At 37.6% G+C, this 22,293-nt stretch overlaps 1 protein-coding gene across 7 annotated transcripts in view; it reads right to left on the reverse strand.

The window, feature by feature from the left end:
• The window catches only part of Nr6a1 (nuclear receptor subfamily 6 group A member 1), a 229,022-nt gene that overhangs the window by 72,010 nt on the left and 134,719 nt on the right, over positions 1–22,293 (reverse strand). Inside the window, exon 1 of one of the 7 annotated variants that reach the window (XM_021723530.3) lies at positions 5–187. The exons of the other annotated variants lie outside the window; for them this stretch is intronic. Coding sequence (XP_021579205.1) covers positions 5–20 — 16 coding nt within the window. The 5' untranslated portion in view covers positions 21–187. Of the gene's footprint in view, positions 1–4; positions 188–22,293 lie in introns of those variants that run through there. 7 annotated transcript variants of the gene reach the window in all.

Here is a 22,293-nt window from a genome sequence, read left to right on the forward strand (position 1 = left end):
TTACCTTCCCATGTCTCCATTTCATGCTTCTCGGAGTCTGCTGAGAAGTTCTATTGCAGCCATGAAGAAACAGAGATTACAGGACAAGTCCAGCTTGATGACCACCCTTCCGACACTTGGTCAATTTCTTTCTCTAAGCTGGACTACGACAGTCATCCTCACAGGTCAGTTTACAAGCTGGTCATGTGATTACAAAGTTCAGGCTCTAAGGTCACAATGTGTATGGAGTTCGTTTATTACCAAAGGTTATCTAAGTGGAACTGATAGACTTATTTTCTTTAGTTAACAATACAGCTTTGCACATCTCTGAAAATGAACATGGGAACATTTAAGGGAAATATTCTTCTAGTCTTAAACTGAGATCCTAAAATTTTTTTAAAGGCAGCATTTTAGAAGGACTAAATTTAAGAAGTCCAGTGATGGGGGGGGGTGTCTTTTTTCAAAAGCTAGTCTATATTCTTCTATATGACGGATTAGAAAATTTAGAGCTAAAACCTTTGACCCAAATAAATGACAAAACAAAAACAGTGTTAAATGGGGGCGGGAGAGGGGGGGTGATGGGGGGGTGGGGGGATTGTTGTTGTTCTTTTTGTGTGGGGGTGGGGGTGGGAGTAAATTCCTGTTTTTTGTCATTATAATAAACAATGACAAGGCAATTCTTCTGAGAAAATTAAAATGAGGGACTATTGAATTGTTTGTAGGGCTCCCTTTAACTTTATTCCATTCCCTGGTTATACACACTAGTCTGAAAGAATATGGAAGAAAGAAAACTAGGTCTGCAAAATCCTTTTATAAAGCAAAGGTTTAGAAATTTCATCCCTTGCCTCTAGCCAAGAGGTTACATTTTTAAAGTAAGCTTCTTGCTTCATTGCTCTAAAACTCCTAGGATCTTAAGTGATTTCCATCATCACACTACAGCCTCCCTGCTTCATAAACCATGCCAGCAACATGCAAACTCATATGTCATTGGCACAGAGTGAGAGGCTGGCAAATCTGAGCTATATGCTAATGATCTATGATGTCAAACCTTCAGCTATCCTTTCAGATATCAGAGTACACACAAAAAGGACAAGCTTCATGTTTAAGGCCCTGGTTAGATTTCTACCTGGTTGGGGGTGGCAGGAGGAGGCTACTGAGAATGTAGAACAGCCCCAAAAGAAGTTGATTCCTAAGGATAAACACTTTTTAACTATGCAAAGTAATTCATTTTATGAAATTTCCCTTCCTCTCTAGTTAAGATTTGGGAGTAACTTAAAGACCAGGTACATTTACAGCAGTTTCAGAAAAAACGGAGACTCTACTGTAGAGGTAGTAGTGGAATCAACATTACTAGAGGACATTCCTAATCAACAGAGAACATTAGTAGCATCTTACAAAGTAGGTCCTAGAAAGAATGTGAACAATGGTTCTAAAAAGGAGAAAGGGCTATAATTTGTCTAAAAAATAAATGTTCTGCCACTGCCACCACATCTTACAACACAAACACAAAATCGACCAGCTTTCTTGCATCCATGCTAACAAGAGATTAACAAAGATTTTCTTCTCAGTCCCTGTGGAACCTAAAATAGCTCTTGAATAATTTTAGCAAATTGACTAAAATGGGTGAGAGACTGAAGAGGAATGTCTACTTACAAATAGCTTTCAACCAATCAAATAAAATTTAAAAATTAAAAAAGCTTTTCAATTGGACACTTATTTTCAAAGGGCAATGCTCTGTCTTCCTGAAGGGCAGAAGTTTATCTGAACTTGGTACCTGCGTACAACAGAAGTGTCATAAGAAGCCTCTGCTCTTTACTGCATTAACTTTAGGAGGAAAGGATTAAATAGAAGGCTATCAGCCTGGCTCCCTGTAGGAAGACTGAAGCAGAGACTTTGATTTTTAATGGTAGGGTTTCCTAATAACCCTTCACACATCCATAAGCCTAAAAGCAAATTTTTAACATAGTTTGAAGAAATAGTTAATTATTAGCAGAGCACAGTGGTATACACCTGTAATTCCAGTTATTTGAGAGGCTAAAAGAGAGGATCAAAAGTTTGAGGCCAGCCTGGGCAATTTAGGAAGACTCTATTTCAAATTAATTAGATCCCAGTGTGGTGGCCCACACCTGTAATCCCAGCAACTCAGGAGGCTGAGGCAAGAGGATCACAAGTTTGAGGCCAACCAAATTTAAGTGAAACCCTCGGCAATTTAGTGAAACCCTGTCTCAAAATAAAAAAGGCTACAGATGTAGCTCAGTGGTAAAGTACCCCTAGATTCAATCTCCAGTACTGAAATTAATAAATAAAATAAGAGCTGGGGGTGTAACTCAGTGGTAGAGTGCTTGCCTTGCATTGTGAGGCCCTGGGTTCAATCTCCAATACTTGGGGGGGGGGGGAGATGGTGGTTGTGGTGGAGAAGACAGGTAAGTCTGTTTTGGATACAGAGCATATTTCTTCAGTATTCTCAGTCCCACATGTTTTTATTTGTTTTCGAGAGCACTTTATAGAAACTACTGGGAGGAAGGGTGTTAAGAGGAGTGAACATGACTTCACTGCCAATGTGAATGCAAAAGACAAACTAAATCTTGCCCAAGGCTCCCAGTAAGATCATTAAAAACAACTGCAGAGAAGAAAAATCATTTAAGAAGATTAAAAGGAGCTGGGTGCAGTAGTGCACATCTGTAATCCCAGTGGCTCGGGAGACTGAGATAGGAAGATCTAGAGTTCAAAGCCAGCCTCAGCAACAGTGAGGCACTAAACTAAGCAACTTAGTGAGACCCAGTCTCTAAATAAAAAAATACAAAATAGGGCCAGGATGTGGCCCAGTGGTCGAGTGTCCCTGAGTTCAATCCTGGTACCAAAAAAAAAAAGATTATTAAAAGTACTTCTGGAATCCATGAGGGGAAGGGGAGAAAAAAATAAATCAGCAACATTTTCTACTTGCTAATATTAGCTTTGTAGGATAAAAAGAGCAAATGAACAAAACTGTATATCACTCATCTGTGTTAGTCCAAACTATAAAAACTCTGGTTCTGGTTCCATTTCATCTTCAAGACAGAAAAACTACGGTCCAAAGAAAGGAAGAGGCAGGAATCATCAGACCAACTGAGAAGAAATCCAAATATCCATTCTGCCACAAGTCTGGGATACAAAAAGGTAAAGAAAGCCCCATTTTAAAATGCTTTATTTTGGGGCTGGGGTTGTGGCTCAGTGGTAGAGCACACTGGGTTCGATTCTCAACACCACATATAAATAAGTGAATAAAATAAAGGTCTGTCAACAACTAAAAAAATAAAAATAAAAATAAAGAAAATTAAATGCTCTATTTGACACTATTTCCCATCAGATTGTTTATTCAAAAGGCAGCTTTCAAAGAGGACTGCAGATTCTGAAGTTGAAAGGCACATCGAAATGTAATATAAATTTAGTCCTTCAACATAAAACAAAAGACAGCAATTCTAGTGGTCACAAGATCATGTAATTATTTGTTTTTAAGAAGCTTCTGATTAAAGTCTACACAAAGTGAAAGCCATGTGACCACTCTAATGGAGAGGGACCTCTATCCATTTCAGAAAATCAGAAATAGGCAGAAAATGTTTTAAATTTATTATAAACTTTGCAAAGGTTAAAACAAAATCAAAACAAAACAGAAAAAGGGCCCAAGGTCTCTGGTTCTCATCTGTTAGATCTTTGATATAGACATTCCCTATGGGAGGGAAAGAGTTTAATTCAACTAAACAATAATAATGAAATCACAGTCAGATTAAGTCCATTCTATCCAGGACTAAAAAGCAAACCTCTTGAGTACAGAAAAAAGAACAGGAGCGACAAAGAACACAGTTAGATATTCCACAGTTATGCCATCTAAAACACTCAAAAAAGTTGAAGTAAAATATTCCAGAAATGAGTTTTTCATTCAATTCTATAAAGACTCATTGAGTGTGTCCTAGAAGGCAGGTACTATGCCGGCTATGAGTGACATAAATGACTATTATGTGATCCTTGCTCTAGAGGTACTCATCTACTGTCCTTTCTAGCTTCATTTCCCACCATTCCATACTAACCCACTTGTAATGCAAATACACTAACCACACTAAATTACAATATGATGTTATGAGTGCTGTAACAGAATTGGGTATGGAAAGTGTTAGGGAAACACAGATGAAAAAATTATTTGTTAGATCAGAGTGGGCTGCCAATAAGTTAAGTCTTTGAGTTCCATAAGTAAACAAGAAAGGCAATTTCAGGACATAAAGGAAATAGGTAGAACAGAGAAAGTCCCAAAAGACTGTGTAATTCCTAGGCTATGAAATCAGAACTTAATTCTGTATGAAGAAGAGTAACATGATAGTAGAAGAAAAGACTACAGGTATTTTTAAATAGCCTCATATAATAACAACCATGTGCAATATTTGTACTTTGTTTGAGTCTTGACTGAACAAATCAATTGTAAAAACATTTTTCAGAAAAAAATAACAAAGAAATTTAAATATTAGTGAAGTATAGAAAAGTTTCCATCAGCAAAATGAGGAATATAGAAAAGATAAGCTTTCTTTCATTAAAAAAAAAAAAACTTCACACTTCCCCAGTCAAGATTTTACATAGGAAATTTTAAAGTATCAGTCAAGAGCAGATATTATGGGCTGGGGTTGTAGCTCAGTGGTAGAGCACTGCCTAGTACATGTGAGGCACTGGGTTTGATCCTCAGCACCACATAAAAATAATTAAATAAAATAAAGGTACTGTGTCCATCTACAACTAAAAAGTATTTTTTAAAAAGAACAGATATTATAGTATGAATAAATTAGTTCCTTTTGAATTAAAAGAAACACGATATATAAATGGCATACAAACTTATAAATGCAGTTAATTATTTTGCCTCATGAGATATATGAAAAAAGTTGAACTCATTCATCTATATGGTACCTTGCCTTGCCTGTTTCCCTTTTTCAGAGGACAGATTAGCCCAGAGATTAATGCAAATAAATACTGTAGCTCTGGCTCTAGCAAGAGATCAAGCTGCTCTTAGGCAAGATGTACACCTGAAGTAAAAAACATCAAAGTCGTAAAAAAATAAAAAAAGCCAGTCCCAAATTGGGGGCAGGGCAAATGGGCAGTCTTTCTCCTTTGGTGGTCCTGAAAAGGAAAACCACCAGATAGTTTCCAGGCAGTCTGGCCTCAGTCCTTATTTCTCAGGTTATTTCATTTGAGTTCATTTACCTGACCTGAGACAAAGTCAAATGAGACAGCAAAGGGCTTCTGCCCATGAGAACATGGCTTTGTGTGAAGGGCCTATAAAATACAAGATGACCCCACCCCTACCCCCAATGACTATGGCATTTCTTAGCACTGAGTCCTGTCAATGGTTCCCAGGCACCTGTAGTAGAAAGGTCCAAACTTCCAAAGCCCTTTACAATCCAGCTCCTGTTGACCTCTCCAGCCACATCTCCAAGTACTCCTCATATTACCTATCTTTCCAGCCAAACAGAACTGTGTGTGCAAATATGTTACTATTCCATTACCTAGAGTGACTCAACTAACTTGTTCCTTATAGCTTTTTCTCCCACTTATTCATCTTTCTGGACTCAATTTCAATATCACCTCCACTGGGAAATATTCTAAATCTCCATTCTCTCAGCTCTCAGATCAGACAGTCAAATCATATCCTTCTTCCATGTTGCCCGAATCCCTAAAATATTCACAAAAATACATATATTAATTAGTATTTTCATTAAAAAATTCTTAAACATTTACCTATATCACAAGGATATAATCCGCAAAATCTGGGCTGTGGCAAATTCAACAAGATGACAAGACAAATTTAATGTAAATTCTTATTTAATTTGCATTACATTAGAACGAGAAAGTAAAAATCCACTTAAAAAAAGTAAAAAAAAGTCTTTATGAATACAGACAAGAATACTAATGGATAAAATATATCTAAGACTCCTTCAAAATAACATCAAAGAGGAGAAAATGGGTAAAGGTACAGGCAAGGCAGAATTATTCACTGGATGATAGTTAAGCCCAGGTATACGTGGGTTTATTATATTATTTTTTTTTACATTTCTAAGTTTGCTTTATAAAAAAATAAAATGAATACTCTTGAATCCATCTATTTGTTTCTATCTCCACTCCCATAGCCTTGGCCACCATTATCTCCCATCTATCTGACTTCCTTGAAGAGGTCTTGCTAACTCCTATTTTTTCCCCGCCACTTCTCTTTCTTCCACAATACCTACTTCCCAACCCATTCTGTTGTCTGGCTGTTTTCCACACCTCAAATAAAACCATGATACTCCTGTTTAAAATCTTTCACTGCCTTCAGAATAAAGCATCTTTCAAGCTCCCAAAGGCCTTTCAGATTGAATCTCTTTGTCAACTTCTCCCTTCTCATATTCCCTATGTTCTCAACAACTATTTGCAGTTTCCAAAATGTACCTTTGCATGTACTGTTCCTTCAGCCTGACTAGTTTCCATGAATCATTTAATTCTCATCTAATTCAGGAATCAAATCTCCAAGAAATCTTCCTCAATTCTTCCCTGCTCTAAAAGTTCCAATCCTGTCAATTTTCATAGTTTCATCCCTTTGTGTACCTGCCCACCCATGGGTATGTGAATATTCCAAGAATGGGGCAAGAGCTGATTTGTCTCTGTATTCCTGGTGCCTACTACAGAATCAAACATAAATAAGTACTTGTTTCATGTTTGATGGAATTTTTTTTTGAGAGAGAGAGAGAGAATATATTTTAATATTTATTCTTTTTTAGTTTTTCGGCAGACACAACATCTTTGTTTGTATGTGGTGCTGAGGATCGAACCCAGGCCACACGCATGCCAGGCGAGCACGCTACCGCTTGAGCCACATCCCCAGCCCATGTTTGATGGATTAAAAAAAAAAAAAAAGGCTAAGAAGTCCATTATTTTACAAAACCAAATAACCAAAATAAGAGGTGGCCTAGAATTAACTACCTGCTTTAGAGTCAGAGAAATCTTGAATCAAATATCAGCTGCACAGTATGCTCTAGTTTTATAAACTTGGGCAAGGTGTTTCATTTTTTTTAAGATAGTTTTTTACTATTTCACCAGGACAGAATTATTCAGATTGCGCTTGGTGAGAAAACAAGGTATAATCACCTTTGGCGTCATCATCCAAGGGCTTCAATTCTCTGGGCTCACATTTCACATCTTTTATATGGGAATAGCTACTCTCCAGGGTTTTTGATTAAACAAGTACACAGCTCAAAGTAACTAAAATTATCTTCAACACACCATAACAATCATGTAAGAATTTAGCAAACTCCAGTACCACTTGGTTTGCACCTCATTACCCCACCAGCAGCCTGTCTTACCTCACAGGCTTTGAGTATATTACTACCAATAGAGTCAACCTACCACCCAATAGAGTCAACCTACCACCCACTGCTTAGGAAGTTGAGGCTTCCTCCTCTGCTACTTTCCTTTTATCTACTGTCTCCATGTATGTATTCATTCACTTCCCTCTCTGGTGAATCCTGAAATACTGTCCAAACCAGGGCTTTGGAATTCAGATTTTGCCAGCCTGACCTTTAACATGTTGAGTAAAGGGAACAGATTATCAGAGAATTGGGATGTGCACTCCAATACAAGGGCCAATAAACCTGTGATGCCCCAACTCTCTCATGCACAGGATATCTTTTTCTTTAATAGAAAGACAGGGGCTGGGGATGTGGCTCAAGTGGTAGCGCGCTTGCCTGGCACGCGTGTGGCCTGGGTTCGATCCTCAGCACCACATATAAGATGTTGTGTCTGCCAAAAACTAAAAAATAAATATTAAAAAAATTTTAAAAAATAGAAAGACAGAACAAAAGAGGTTTTATGCAGGCATTAGTTCTAGGGTAAATTCTAGATTCCAATTTTGGATTCTACAAATTTACTAGCTATATGACTGTAGGTAAACTACATAACTTCTATCTCAATTTCTTCATCTGTAAAAATAGGTTGTTAGCATTATCTACTCGAGAATCTCTGCGAGAACCAGAATAGATGTTCAATATAACATCTGGCATTCAATCTTGTTAACAGTTAATATTATTTAGGACAACTTTTTTATAAAATAATACCTGTTCAGCAAGTGAAAAAACTCAGAAAACAAAAAAGTATAAACAAGAAAAACCACTTTTAATCCTATACAAGTAACATTTTTTACAGTTTAGTATATTTATCTTTATTTTACCCTGTGGGTGCATATACTTTTTTATATTTTATAAAACTGGAATATATTGCCAGGCGTGGTGGCACATGCCTATAATCCCAGAGGCTGGGGAGGCTAAGACAGGAGAATCAAGAGTTCAAAGCCAGCTTCAGCAACAGAGAGGTGCTAAGCAACTCAGACCCTGTCTCTAAATAAAACACAAAATAGGGCTGGGGATATGGCTCAGTGGTTGAGTACCCATGAGTTCAATCCCTGATACTCAAAAATGAAAAACAAAACAAAACAATAGTTTCTCTCCTTTTTCACTCAGTATAATATTTAACATTATATAAACTTGTATGATCTTTTCATACAATTGTATAATATATTACACAATGTATAATGTATTATACATGTATAATGTATTTTACATTGCATGTTATATTAAATATGAGATTATATTCAATTGCAAAGTATTTCATTAATCGGTGTTGTATAGCATAATACCTTTTTATTGGACATTTGAGCTACTCTAAATTTTTAAATATTTTAAAAGACAAAGAATCTTAACTATTTTATATTAACTTAATATTTGACTAACTCTGATTAGTTTCTTAGGACATATGTGCCAAATATGGATAGCTAAATCAATGTGCACATTTAACATTTTCAATGGCATTGCCAACATGCCCACCAAAAAAAGTATACCAAATTTATGTGAGTGCCCATCTCATAATTAGGCTATTTCTCATTAAACTTTTCTGTGGAGGACATAAGGCAGCAGCACCCTGAGCATGTGGTTTCCCTTGCTGACAGTAGCTGGTGATTTAGGATACTATTCTGTGAGAGAGCACAGGATCAATAATGCACAGGAAACCTAATAAAGCTGGGCAGGAGGTTCATAAGTTCAAGGCCAGCCTGGGCAACTTAGCAAGACCCTATCTCAAAATTAAACAAGTCAGGGTTAGGGGTATAGCTCAGTGGTAGAGAACCTATCTACGAGGCATGAGGCCCTGGGACGGAGTGGGAGAAGGTGAGGGAAAGGAACCAGGGAAAGAGAAAGCAAGCAAGCTAGGTAAAAGAGTTGGGGGAAAAAAAACTTGCCATTTTGTGGGGACTAAGACTAGAGAAATTACTTCAACTCTCATTGAACATTTCAAAGAAACCAATACCAACATGAGGAGAGAGGTACTTTTGACCCCAAATAACTTTCCTCTCTGAACCTCAGGTTAGAGTGCCCTTTTGAGAATATCTTCTTTCTAATCCATCTAATAGTTTAGCTTTTCTTTAAACTTACTATGGAAAGAGGAAGGCAGTATGGACTTAAACATATTCTGGGTCTCACAATAGAAATTTTTAGTTTCTTCACCTCTCTGAGCCTCACTTTCCTTACCAAACAAAAGCAAAAACCCTAGGATCAGGCCATTTTGGTTGAGAATGTATGTGATCACAATACTAAGAATCTATCATGGGCATGACAAATCTAACAACAGTTACTGTTCTCCTTATTCTCAGGCATGTGACTCAAGTTCTCAAGTAGAATCTCTGTCCTCAAGCCTGTTATAAAGATAAAATGCTTACTCAGACATCTGGGAAGTGGGGAACAGAGGTCTACCCAAATCACCATCAAAGACAACTTTCCTTTGTTTGTCCAGAATTGGAGACATGGAATTCAATATTCAGAGCAGACCAATATCAAGCAATTTCTATTCTGTGTCAAGCTGGAGATGGGTGAGTCAAGAAGAGTGAGTCAAGATCCTGTCCTTGATAGTGGGAGAGACAATATCATCTTAGAAGTGGGAGAAAAAAACAAGGTGTGCTGAGAGGAGGTCTTAGCTGGCCCTGTGGGAGCAGCTCATCACTTTGTTCTTTTGTGAATGTGTATAGGGAGTACTAGGGGTCGAATCCAGGGCCTCATGCACGTTAGGCAGATACTCTACCACTGAGCTACAGCTCCAATCCTAAGCACTGTGCTCTTGATGTTTAATATATATTTGAAAAAAAAAATCTGGAGGGGCTTCCCAGATGAAGTGATAGACAAGCTGAAGCTATACTGCTCAGTTTTTGCAATCCAGAGCATTACTGTTATTAATATCATCTTCTACAAGTAATAATTATGATAAAGCTTCCAGATAAAGCTAAACAGGAATTAAAATCAGATGTCAGGTAAGGAGGATGGGTTTCCATTGGGCACTTGAACCATTCCTCTCTCCTGCACCTTACTCTCATAGTCCTTTCAGATTCGTGGGAACAGACCTTCACTTTGAACAAAAGGTGTAATTTCTGCTGCCCCTCTCCAAAGACCTCATCCTGGATTCAGCCACACTGCGGTGTGGCAAGCAGCGAAAGAACAAACCAATTTCAGGCCTGAGGGACAAATGACTTCCACAAACTACTTTCCTGAGACTTGTCCAAGATATCTTCTTGATAATGCTGCTTGGACAGAACGCCGAGCATCTCTGCAAGACTTAAATGGCACTGCAGAAAAAGAAACTGGTCTCAGGGATATGGGTAAAGAGAGCTCACATCTGGATATTATGCAAAGGAACTTCACAGATTATCCCTTCCTCTGACTTACTTAACTGGATTAGTAGATATATCAGTTGTAAATCATACTGGCCTTAAAAAGAATTTGCCTGCCAAGACAGCATACCCTTAAAAACTATCCCATTACAGGGGATAGGGATGTAGCTCGGCTGGTAGAGTGCTTGTCTTGCATGCACTAGGCCCTGGATTCAATCCCAGCACCACCAATAAATAAATAAATAAATAAATAAATCTGAGGGGAGCAGAATTTGTTTTAAAAAATTATCCTATTATAGGCTCAGGGTATAGCTCAGTGATAGCCTAGCATGTGCAAGGTCTTCAGTTCAATTTCCAGTACTGGTGAAAAAATAATAATAATCATCCAATTGTACTATGGGATAGGCAAATTCTCCTATATATCCTATTAGTATCAATGCAAAGTAGGAGCTTATAGGATTAGTTTTTAGAATGTTCCCTCACATACTCATTCTATAAACTGATACAACACTGAGGGACAATTTTTGGTATATTTATTAAAACCAAGTCTAACCTTTAAAGTAAGCATACCATTTAATCCAGCAATAGCACTTCCAGGAACGTATTGTACAGGAACACTTGTGCAAGATAAAAAGACATTCATTGCAGCACTGTATACTGTGGCTAAATACATCTTTAAAAAAAAAAACTGGGGTAGCTACTAAATCTATATAATAAATGTAGTTTTAACAGAATGAGGTGAAATTTAGAACATACTGTTAATGTAAAAAAAATAAGATTGGTTTGATAGCTTTTATGAAAATAAAAGTATACTTAAAGGTATATAAAAGTATGGCTGGCTGGGGCTGGGGCTGTAGCTCAATGGTAGAGCACCTGCCTCACATGTGTGAGGCATTGGGTTCAATCCTCAGCACCACATAAAAATAAATAAAGATATTGTTTCCAACTACAACTAAAAAAAAAAAAAAAAAGTATGGTTGGGCTTGGTGGCACATGCCTGGAATCCCAGCAACTCAGAAGGCTGAGGCAAGATGATTACAAGTTCGGCCTTGGCAACTTAGTGAGTGAGACAGTCTCAAAAAATAAAACAGGTAGCTCAGTGGCAGGCACCCTGGGTTTAATTCCTGGTGGGGAGGGGGAGGGGAGGAGGAGAACACAAAAGTATGAAAATGAAATTCTGAAGCTCTAGTCAAATGGAGTTATGACGGACTAGATTCAGCCTCCTGACTGGGACAACTACAGAACTAGTCAAAGTATATAAAACCTTGATTTTCAGGTACTGGACTTCAGGAGGCAAAGAACAATGATTCCTTAGAAGAGAAACAAACAAGGAAGAGCTCAATATTCTTCTGGAATCAAGGATTAAGAGTCGAGAGTCCAGGAAATCAGAACAGCTGAGTTCACAGGCAGTGGACTAGAGGAAGAAAGTTATGAGGAGAAATCATGACCAAGATCTGTACTAGGTCCTCTGAAGTCTTCACTCAAGTTGGTGAGGGTCTTGTCAGTGCACTTTTAAGAGAAAATTAACCAAAGCTGGGGACAGAAGCACTTAAAAGGAGCAGAACAATCTCTAGGGTTCACTCAGGGATAAGAATTTATTCTTATTTTCCCCAGCCAGAATTGAAGACTTTCTAGGTTAGAGAATTTATTTCCTGATGACCTTGATTAGCATTCATATATTTCTCAACATCTGTCCCTTAGGTATACTCCTAAAAGTACTGATTGATTTATCAGTTTAGTTACTTGACATAGTCAATCCATATGTTAGAACTAAGACAGGTGGTGAAGGTCAGTTTGTGGGATGAAAGATGGATAAACTCAGTAGGAGCCAGAGAGGCAAGTCAGGAACCAGAGAGAACAGATCCTAAAAGTACACTCTGCCTCAGGCTTATCATGACATAGACAAAATCTACCATCATAAACAGAAATCCCCTTTGCAAACTAGCACAAAAATGACTAATGATATCATCATAACCCCTTCTTGATGAAGTGGCCAACCACACTGAAAATTTCCCTTTCTCTTGGATGCTTTTAGGGCCTCTACAACTTTGCCCAGAGCAGACTTTCCCATTCACCAGTATCTTCTTTGCAAAAGACACTCAGATGCATTAAGGTAATCCATGTGAGCCTATTCTTGGAAAACAGCTCTTTACAATCTTACTTGCCCTTTTGGTCCTAATGATGTAATTGTAGATTCAAAGCCTGGTATTGCCTTTTTAATGGTGTTTACTCAGTTCTGGTTAGGTTCACTTTTCACACAAATAAGATACTTGGATTCCACTGAATACCTCTGTTCAGATCAAGTTAATAGAAAATTGGAGAGCTTGAGCCTGCACAGTGATGAATGCCTATAATCCTACTTGGGAGGTTGAGGCAGATGATTGATTTAAAGTCTGAGACTTCCCTAAACAACTTAGGGAGAACCTGTCTCAAAGTAAAAAATAAAAATGGCTGGATATATAGTTCAGTGATAGAGCACTTACCTAGCATGTGCAAAGCCCTGTGTGCAATCCTATTATTGCTAAAGAAAATGGAAGGAAGAAAGTTAATTCATGGGAGAGCTTGGATCCTTTATCATGTAGCACTGAAATTTCTCAGATGAATGTACCCTAAAAAAGATCGCATAGAACATAATTCCATAGTTACAATTCCATAGTTATAATGTCCTTATTAAAACACAAAATAAAAAGAAAATGGGTTGGGTGCTCTTTACAAGCAAGTGCTTCAGGATAAGAATAACAATAATTTGAAAATCAATACTCAGCTAAATAGTGTGACTTGATATACTGTTGGCAGGCAACTAGGGCAGGCACCTGTAGGTGGGATTCTGGAGTGGGAGCCAAGTATGAACTAGAAGTGAAATTCTGGTCTATTACAGGGCCATATAGCAGCTTTACAAATCTAGAAAATGTATATGGTGAGTTCCATAGAGGCCAGACACAAGAAACCAGAAAAGGCTATAAATAAGCAACACAATATTCCACAATTCTAATTCTCCCACCCTTCCAATTCTTCATTCCTCCACAAAGCAATTAACAAACTCTTTAGAAACATAAGAAGTTTTTGTTTTCAAAGAATGCAAAATTTTGTAAGCAGGTGCTCAGCTACAAGCTCTTTTTTTTTTTTTTTTTTTGAGGAGGGAATACTGGGAACTGAACACAGAGGTGCTTTACCAATGAGCTACATCCAGCTCCTTTTTAATTTTTATTTTTAAAATGAGGTCTCACTCAAGTTGTTGAGGGTCTTGTTAAACTGCTGAGGCTGGTCTCAAACTTGAAACCCTCTTGTCTCAGGCTCCCAAGTTGCTGGAATTATAGATGTACACCACCACACCTGGCATCTTTTTCAGAAATGAATTACATACTTACACACACATGCATTAACATTTATTTTGTTGTTGTTTGGGGTTTTTTTGGTACTGGGGATTAAACTCAGGGGCACTCAACCACTGAGCCACATCCTGAGCCCTATTTTGTATTTTATTTAGAGACAGGGTCTCACTGAGTTGCTTAGTGCCTCACATTTGCTGAGGCTGGCTTTGAATTTGCAAAATCCTCCAACTTCATCCTCCCAAGCTGCTGGGATTACAGGCATGCACCACTGTGCCTGACTGTATTAACATTTATTATAAAACGAGTCCTACAAATCAGTAAAAAAAAAAAAAAAAAAAAAAGATGAAAAAAACTACAATGGACACAGAATGGCCAGACAAAGACCACTATTATAAATGGGGGGGGCCTGTGGTTGTGGGTCAGCGGTAGGGTGCTCGCCTAGCATGTTCGAGGCCTTGGGTTCAATCCTCAGCACTACATAAAAATAAGTAAAAGTATTGTGTCCAACTAAAGACTAAATATAAAAAAAATAGTGTGGATATAAAGAAAAGGTTACCAATAAAAACTCAAAATAAAGCATTATTAACCATTTCTCATCAGATTGATGAAAAAATATAATAATAAATAAACAAAAACCCAGAACAGAACAAAACAACAACAAAATGCTGAGAATATTTTGGTGTTGAAGAAGGTTTGAAGAAATGGGACTTGATATAGTTTGTATCTGAATGTCCCAAAGGCTCATGTACTGAATTTGGTCTCCATTGCAGCAGTGTTCAGAGATAAGGCTCTTGGGAAGTGACTGGATTATGAGGGCTCTGATCTCTTAATGGATTAATCCACTGATGAATTCATCATTTAATGGCATTGTTGGGAGGTGGTGGAAAATGGAGGAGATAGGTCACTGGGGGTAGCCCTGGAAAGGTATATCTTGTTTCTTGGGCCCTTCCCTTTCTCTCTGCTTTCCTGCTGCTATAAAGTAAGCAGTTCTACCAGATCCTTCTGCCATGATGTTCTGCCTCACCTCTGTTCCAAAGCAATGGACCTGTTGACCACAGAACGAAACCTCTAATACCTTGAGCCAAAATAAATCTTTCTTCCTTTGTTTTTCCATGATGAAAAGCTGACTAACACAGGTATGCTCCTATAATATTGGTGGTTGATACAGAGCTGGAAAACAACATGTAGTAGCTACCAAAATTTAAAGTGCACACACCCTTTTCCCAAGAGTCCACTTCTATTCTTTATTGTACAGTAGTACTCATATGTGTTCACAAAGATAAATGTGTGAGGATGATCTCTGAACATTAGTCACAATATTAGAAAGTTAAAGAAAACTTAAATACACATCAAGAGGAATAGTCAGATGCCTGAGGAAATAGGAAACTTTTAAACCTTCCAAGACTTATTCTGGATTTTACTTAGACTATCAGACAATCATTCAGGTAGACCCCTTCTCCCTGTTTTTTACTAACAATACTAACATCAAAGGAAACCAACCTAGTTTTGACAACTCATTTTGAAGATCAGAGGTTAGCACTTCCTTACATATACTTCCATGTATATTATGCCTGCTTGCTTTTTGTGACAAGTATTTTCATTATTCCGTTTTCTTTCACGCTATCAATTTTAGCAGCAGTAAGTCATTCCACTGAACAGAAACACAATTAGCTAGTGCTGGATACCCAGATATTATCATTACATGTAATGCTATAATGAAAGTCTGTGTACTTATATTTTTTTCTAATGTCAGATTAATTATTTTCATAGGAAGAAGTTATAGGACTAGACTATGAAGTGAATATATCAGAAAGCTTTTATCAGTCTGGCTCCATATAGCTTTGTCATTTCCTGTAGTGGTCAGATCCATCCAAATGGCTGTGACCCATTCAGCTGACCAGGAGAGGGCAGCATTATCCAGATTAACAGATGTAGATATCAGGTCTGGGAGTGGGGAGGAAAGCAATGACAAAGGCAAAGTCCACAAGGCATGCTAAGGATGGCTCCCAAGAATAAAGGCAGGCCTACATTCTTGCAAAGCAACATGGATTATTCAAACTAGCAACATCTAACACTATGTATTCTTGACTCATTTACTGGCACCATGATGGAAAACTCACCTTCCCCTAACAAGTACATATACTGGTATACTGGCCAGAGTGACCATGCCTCACCTTTATCAATTTGGATCTTACCAGCAACAGAAATACCTGGAGCCCTACTCCTGGGGAGACTAAAAGAGGATGCATTAGCCTGTTGGCCTTACCTTGGCAGTTTATGTTGAAGGAAAAAATGGTAAGGGCAAGCATACTCACCTACCACAGATGTCCAAAGTCTCATCCTGTCTCCTTAGCTTTGCTTTAAACAAGTTGGAGGCAAGGAAGGAATACTATAAGGAGTAGTGAGTGAGCTGAAAGCCCAGAGCAGTTAGATTACAAGTCTAATAAAATGGAAACAGCTATTGTTGAAATGCCTCAAACAGTGTTCGAGTTAGGTTATCAACCAAGTAAGTCATCCTGAAGTAATGCTACCTAAAGTTTGAGCTATTTCCATGTTTCAGCTGTTGAGAGCTTACAGAAACACCACATCCTTATCTAGCAAAAGGCTAGAAACTATGGTCGATTTACCAGTTGTTCATCATTGTCTCTCTCTCTGATAGAGTAACTTCTCTATGGAATATTTATATGATCTATATCATGGCCCACATTAAAAAAAATAATATAATACAGCACTACAGAGGTAAGGGGGTAGTAATGTGGGAGCAGTTATTTGCCACCATTTGTGGGAGAGAAGAATGGTACCAAAATTCAAATAAATAAACCCTTTCATCTGGAAATTCTACTTCTAAAATTTTTACACTATAAAATTAATGACATAAGTTAGAAAAATATTCACTGTGGCCCTGTTTGCAACATAGAATAGAAACAATCCATGTCCTCCAAAACAAAACAAAAGGGGTGGGGAAGAAAAGAGAATTAAACAAATCTTGGCATATCCATTAATGAAGCCATTAAAACTAATGAAATAGGTTAATAAACCTTATCACAGAATAGTCTAAGATAAGTGAAATGATACAAGTTACCGAATAAAAGAATATAAGTTTAATTTTTTAAAATAAATTTTTGAAAAAACTTGGAAAGTTTATAAGAATACCAGACTACCCAGGTTCAAATTTTGGCTCTGCCTCACTAAAAGTGTGACTTTATACTTAATCCTCAAACTTCAGTTTCCTCATCCATAAATGGAGATGAATTATGATAAAAATCACTTCATTAATAGAATGAAATTAATGAATTTGAAAAATATGTGAATTTTGTAATAAAGCAACACAGTGCTGGATGGATATATAGCAAATGCTCAGGAACTCGGATGATTAACATCACGACCTCCAGGGAGAGAAATTAGGGATGTGACTTTGATTTACCAAGTATTATACTTTTTTATATAAAGTTTTTTGTTTGTTTATTGTGCTGGGATTGAACCCAGGGCCTTGTACAAGCAGGCAAGCCCTCTTATCACATTCCCAGGCCGCTGAAATTTTTTCAAAACAAGTAATTTTAATAATTAAGACATATATAAAGAGAAATAAAAACATATGTCCAAAATTTGCACATGAATGTTTATAGCAGCACTATCTATAAAAGAAAAAAACTGGAAGCAACTTAAGTGCATATCAACTAGAGAACTGATGATTTCAGGGATAATCAAACACTGATCACACTATAGATGTATACTCTACAGATAGGGGTTTTTCCCTTCAAAGTTCACTGATTCTTTAATTTTTTAAATAATGTGCACTTAAGAAATGACATTTTTTTTTTCTTTCCCTTACACAGTCTGGCTAAAAGTGAGATCATTGTGGATATACAAATCTGAAAAGCAAGATAAAATTTCCTTCTCAGTAGCTCATAAAATGCTTAGCACACAATAGGATTCAAATCAAATGCATTCTAAATGTATTCTTCATTTTACACAGAAAAAACTTGGGAGAAATAACAATAAAATTAAAACCATTTTGCACACAATTTGGGGGAAAGAAGGAAGAAAGATGATTAATTTCTGATAATCATTTTGCTAAATATAAAAGGCTACCTTGTACCTGCCACCTCTAAAGGTATCCTAGCACTAGGAAAGCAACTACAAGAGCAAGAAAATCTTAGCACAACCAACCAATATTTTCCCATAGCTTTCTCTAGTCTACAATGACTAGTTTAGAAAGCTGCAGCAGGAAAAAACTGCTTCTGTGTGGAAAATCCTGAATCTTTGACATTAACCTGGGTCAACAATATAGTCCCACTTTCCAAATGGGGGAAAAGGTTGAGGAAGGCAGAACAGCAGTTTCCTTAGTATTTTCTATTGATTACTGTTGAAAAGATCAGGGTTCTGACACTGTTAATGCAAACAGTTTGTGTATCTGATGCACATTGAGGCAATTTTACCTAATTACATTCTCTGAGGTGAAAGGCCTTTAAAATAACTAGAAAACATGTAAATTGAGTAAATTATAAATTTTACACTATACTTAAGATAAAGGCTAACTGACCTTCTCACAAAGGGCAGAATGTACAATTCAAGCAGGTTCAAATTTAAAATGACATAAAGAAATGAAGCTTAGAAAACAATTCCATAAACTAATGGTTGTTGGGGTCCCTCAGAAAACTAAAAATGAAATAAAACTACAGAATCATAAGAAGGGCATTATGAGCTGGACATGGTTAATCCCAACTACTCAGAGGAGGCTGAGGCAGAAGGATCACAAGTTGGAGTCCAGTGTGGGAAACTTAGCTACACCCTCTCAAAATAAAAAATGAAAAGAGCTGCCATTTCCACAGGTGTCCCAGCACCAGGCAAGCAACTGGAAGAGCAAGAAAATCTTGGCACAACTAACTGATATTTTCCTATAGCTCAGTGGTAGGGTACACCTGGGTTCTGGGTTTCTCAGTACCTCCTTCTCCACTGCCACAGAAAACAAAAGATGAAAGTTCGGGTGGGCTATGAACCCAGCATCAGGCAGAGGACACTTCTAAATGTCCAGAAATGTTTCTCTGTCCATCATATCTGCCAGTCCTCGGCAGAAGTTGTGGCATGGCAAGAAAAAGATTTCCTCTCCATGCTACTAGAGATTGAACCCTGGGGAACTTTACCATTAAGCCACATCCCCAGCCTTATTTATTTATTCATTCATTCCTTCCTTCCTTCCTTCCTTCCTTCATTCATTCATTCATTCATTTATTTATTTATTTATTAATATTTATTTTTCAGTTTTCGGCAGACACAACATCTTTGTATGTGGTGCTGAAGATTGAACCCGGGCCGCACGCATGCCAGGCGAGCACGCTACCGCTAGAGCCACATCCCCAGCCCGTTATTTTTTTATTTTGAGACAGGGTCTCGCTAAATCATAAAAGCTGAACTTGCAAATCTTTCTCCCTCAGCTTCCCAAGTCACTGGAATTATGAGTGTGCACCATTTCACAGAGCAAGAGAAAATATGTGTTAAAAGGAAGTAAGGTGAAGAATGGTAGGGATGTGATGGCAAGGTATCAACAAACTCATCTATGGTCAGTTTTGAGCATTAGAGGGGTGAGGATAGGCAGTTTAGGCAAGCCAAGAGCTAGGAAAGAAAGGTAATTCTTTCCAGGGAATTAATAATAATCTATACCTTGTGAGTCCAATTATTTAGAATGTTAATACTCTGTTTTAATTTCTCCTTCCTACCCCTTGAACATTGAGTAAGGAAAATCTGGTTTAACAACTCTAGCCCAGGCTGGGGGTGTGGCTCAAGCAGTAACGCGCTTGCCTGGCATGCGCGGGGCGCTGGGTTTGGTCCTCAGCACCACATAAAAATAAAATAAAGGTGTTGTGTCCACCGAAAACTGAAAAATAAATATTAAAAAAAAAAAAACTCTAGCCCTATCTCAGCTATACTGTGGTTTCTTCTTCTTTTTTAAAATATTGTTTTAGTTGTCAATGGACCTTTACTTATTTATATACTTAAATGCAGTGCTGAGAATCGGACCCAGGGTCTCACACATGCTAGTCAAGCACATTACCACTGAGGCACAACCTTAGCCCCTGTACTGTGGCTTCTTAAGGGGGGAAAAAAACCCATTTATCTCTGCTTGGATCAGAGAGTTAAAGAAGAATGGATGTCTAACTTCCCACTGATGCCTATCTGGTAGACAGTATAAGCCTCTTCATCTCCCACACACTTTATCTTCTATTCTTATTGGGCCCTTACTTTGTGCCTGGCACCAGTACTAAATGCTTTGTGTCTATCATCCCACAACAATCTCATAAGAAATCTGGAAGTTTATCGTCCCCATTTTAGAGAGAAATTGAGGCTCAGAAGGATTAGGTGAGTTGCCCAAGATCTAATAGTTAATAAAGGGCAGGGTTAGAACATGAATCCACATGACATATGAAATGTCTGAATACTAAGGCACAAACACTTAAATATATGCCATACTGGTAGCAACAGTTATTAAGAGACTTCAATGACATAGTGACTTACAGGGAACAATCTAATCTTCCCTTTGTAAAAATTTCCTTCCAGGGAAATGTAGGAAGTTCTATTTTTCTTTAGAGCTGTGGCATTTCCTTATACATGGTGGCAGCAGTGGGATCACAGTCAAAAGTCAGCTAGGCTAGCAAATCGAAATATTACATTTTCTAACCTTCTTTGGATCAATTTTCTAATACCAAGCTGAATACTGATAAGACTAATATTTTATTCTTTGAATAGGCAACATCTAGCTACTCCAAGTAGTTTCATATTAGGTATCTTTTCTTCTAAAAACCCTATTGGTATTATGTTTCTGCCCAACTGGAGTAGGAACTGGAAGCTGGGATAGGACCATCCTGACATTCCTAGGAGACACACTGACTACTTTCACAGGTCCATCAGGCTGTTTCCCAAAAGCTGAATTAAAGAAAATAGGTCTCTTGAAACAATTATAATCCACAAAACACATGAAACTCTTTCAAATATCAAATATTATTCCATCAAAATTTATGATTTGAGCTTCTCCACAGGTTTAGTCTCTGCAGTTTGCTCAGTGCTGTGGGTTTTGCTCCAGATCCGTCACATTGCATTAGTGCCCTTCCTCCTCACTGCCTCAGAAATAACAGCCTTGAACATGGCAGCACAATCCATTTGTCCTGCTCTAATTACTTTTTGACATTACTTTTTCAGTTGCTAACTTGCCTTCCCCCCTCCATTTTTTTTTCTTTTAACCACAGGGTATCATTAAAGTCATCTGAAAACAAAATCTTTAGATTCTGCCAATATATATTTGGTTGACTTTCTATCACAAAATGGTTTTGAGGAAGAGTATAATATTAGTTACAAGAAAGGTAAGAAGGCACTCAAACGATCTCCAGAATTCCCCTGATGCCACGAGAGGATGTACCAGGGGGAAATGCTTGGGATTAAAGTTATGGGACTGGGCATGTTGTAACTGCTACTCACTACCTATGAGACCTTGAGCAAGTCTCCTAATCTAGATCTTAGTATTCTCTCTGGACAAATGGGGTTATAGCTCTACTCTGATCATCTCAGAGAGCTACTGTGATGATCAGCTGAGATAATGCTTGTGAAAATACAGTAGAAAGAGCTATCCATTACTGTGATCATTAAAAGGCATAAAAATGATGGTTTGTGTTCTGGAATCTCTAGGCTTTCTGTTCTTAACTAAATCTAGTGTTAAAGTTAATTTTGTGTGTCAGTTTAGCTAGGCAACAAGTTTCCCTGATATTTGGTCAAGCATTATTCTGGATGAAGGCATTTTTAAATAAGATTAACATATATATCACTGGACTTTTAAGTAAAGCAGATTGCCCTCCATAAAGTGGGTGGGTCTCATCTAACCACAGTTGTCTGTACCAAAAAGAACAAACAAAAATCAGGTTCCCTCATATAACAGAGAACTCTCTAGCATACTGCCTTTGGACTCAAACTGGAACATCAGCTCTCCTGGGTGTCTGGCCTATAAGCTTTCAGATTATAACTGCAGCCCTGGCTCTCCAACTGCTAATACTAATGACAGATTTTGGATTTGTCAGCCTCCATAATCATAAGAGCCAATTCCTTACAAAAAAAAAATCTCTATTCACCCATAAATCCATCCTTCCATCATACTGAGTTCTGTTTCTCTGGGAAAGATCTAATTTTGTTTAGAATTCACAATGATCATTCTATTGTATATAATAAGGGTCAGAAACATCAGGGATAAATTAAATCCAGAGGTTTACCTTCAGAGCTCTTTTTGTTCCAGCATGGCAGATC

Source organism: Ictidomys tridecemlineatus, chromosome 4 (assembly GCF_052094955.1).
Source record: "Ictidomys tridecemlineatus isolate mIctTri1 chromosome 4, mIctTri1.hap1, whole genome shotgun sequence".
NCBI classification, from domain to species: Eukaryota; Metazoa; Chordata; class Mammalia; order Rodentia; family Sciuridae; genus Ictidomys; species Ictidomys tridecemlineatus.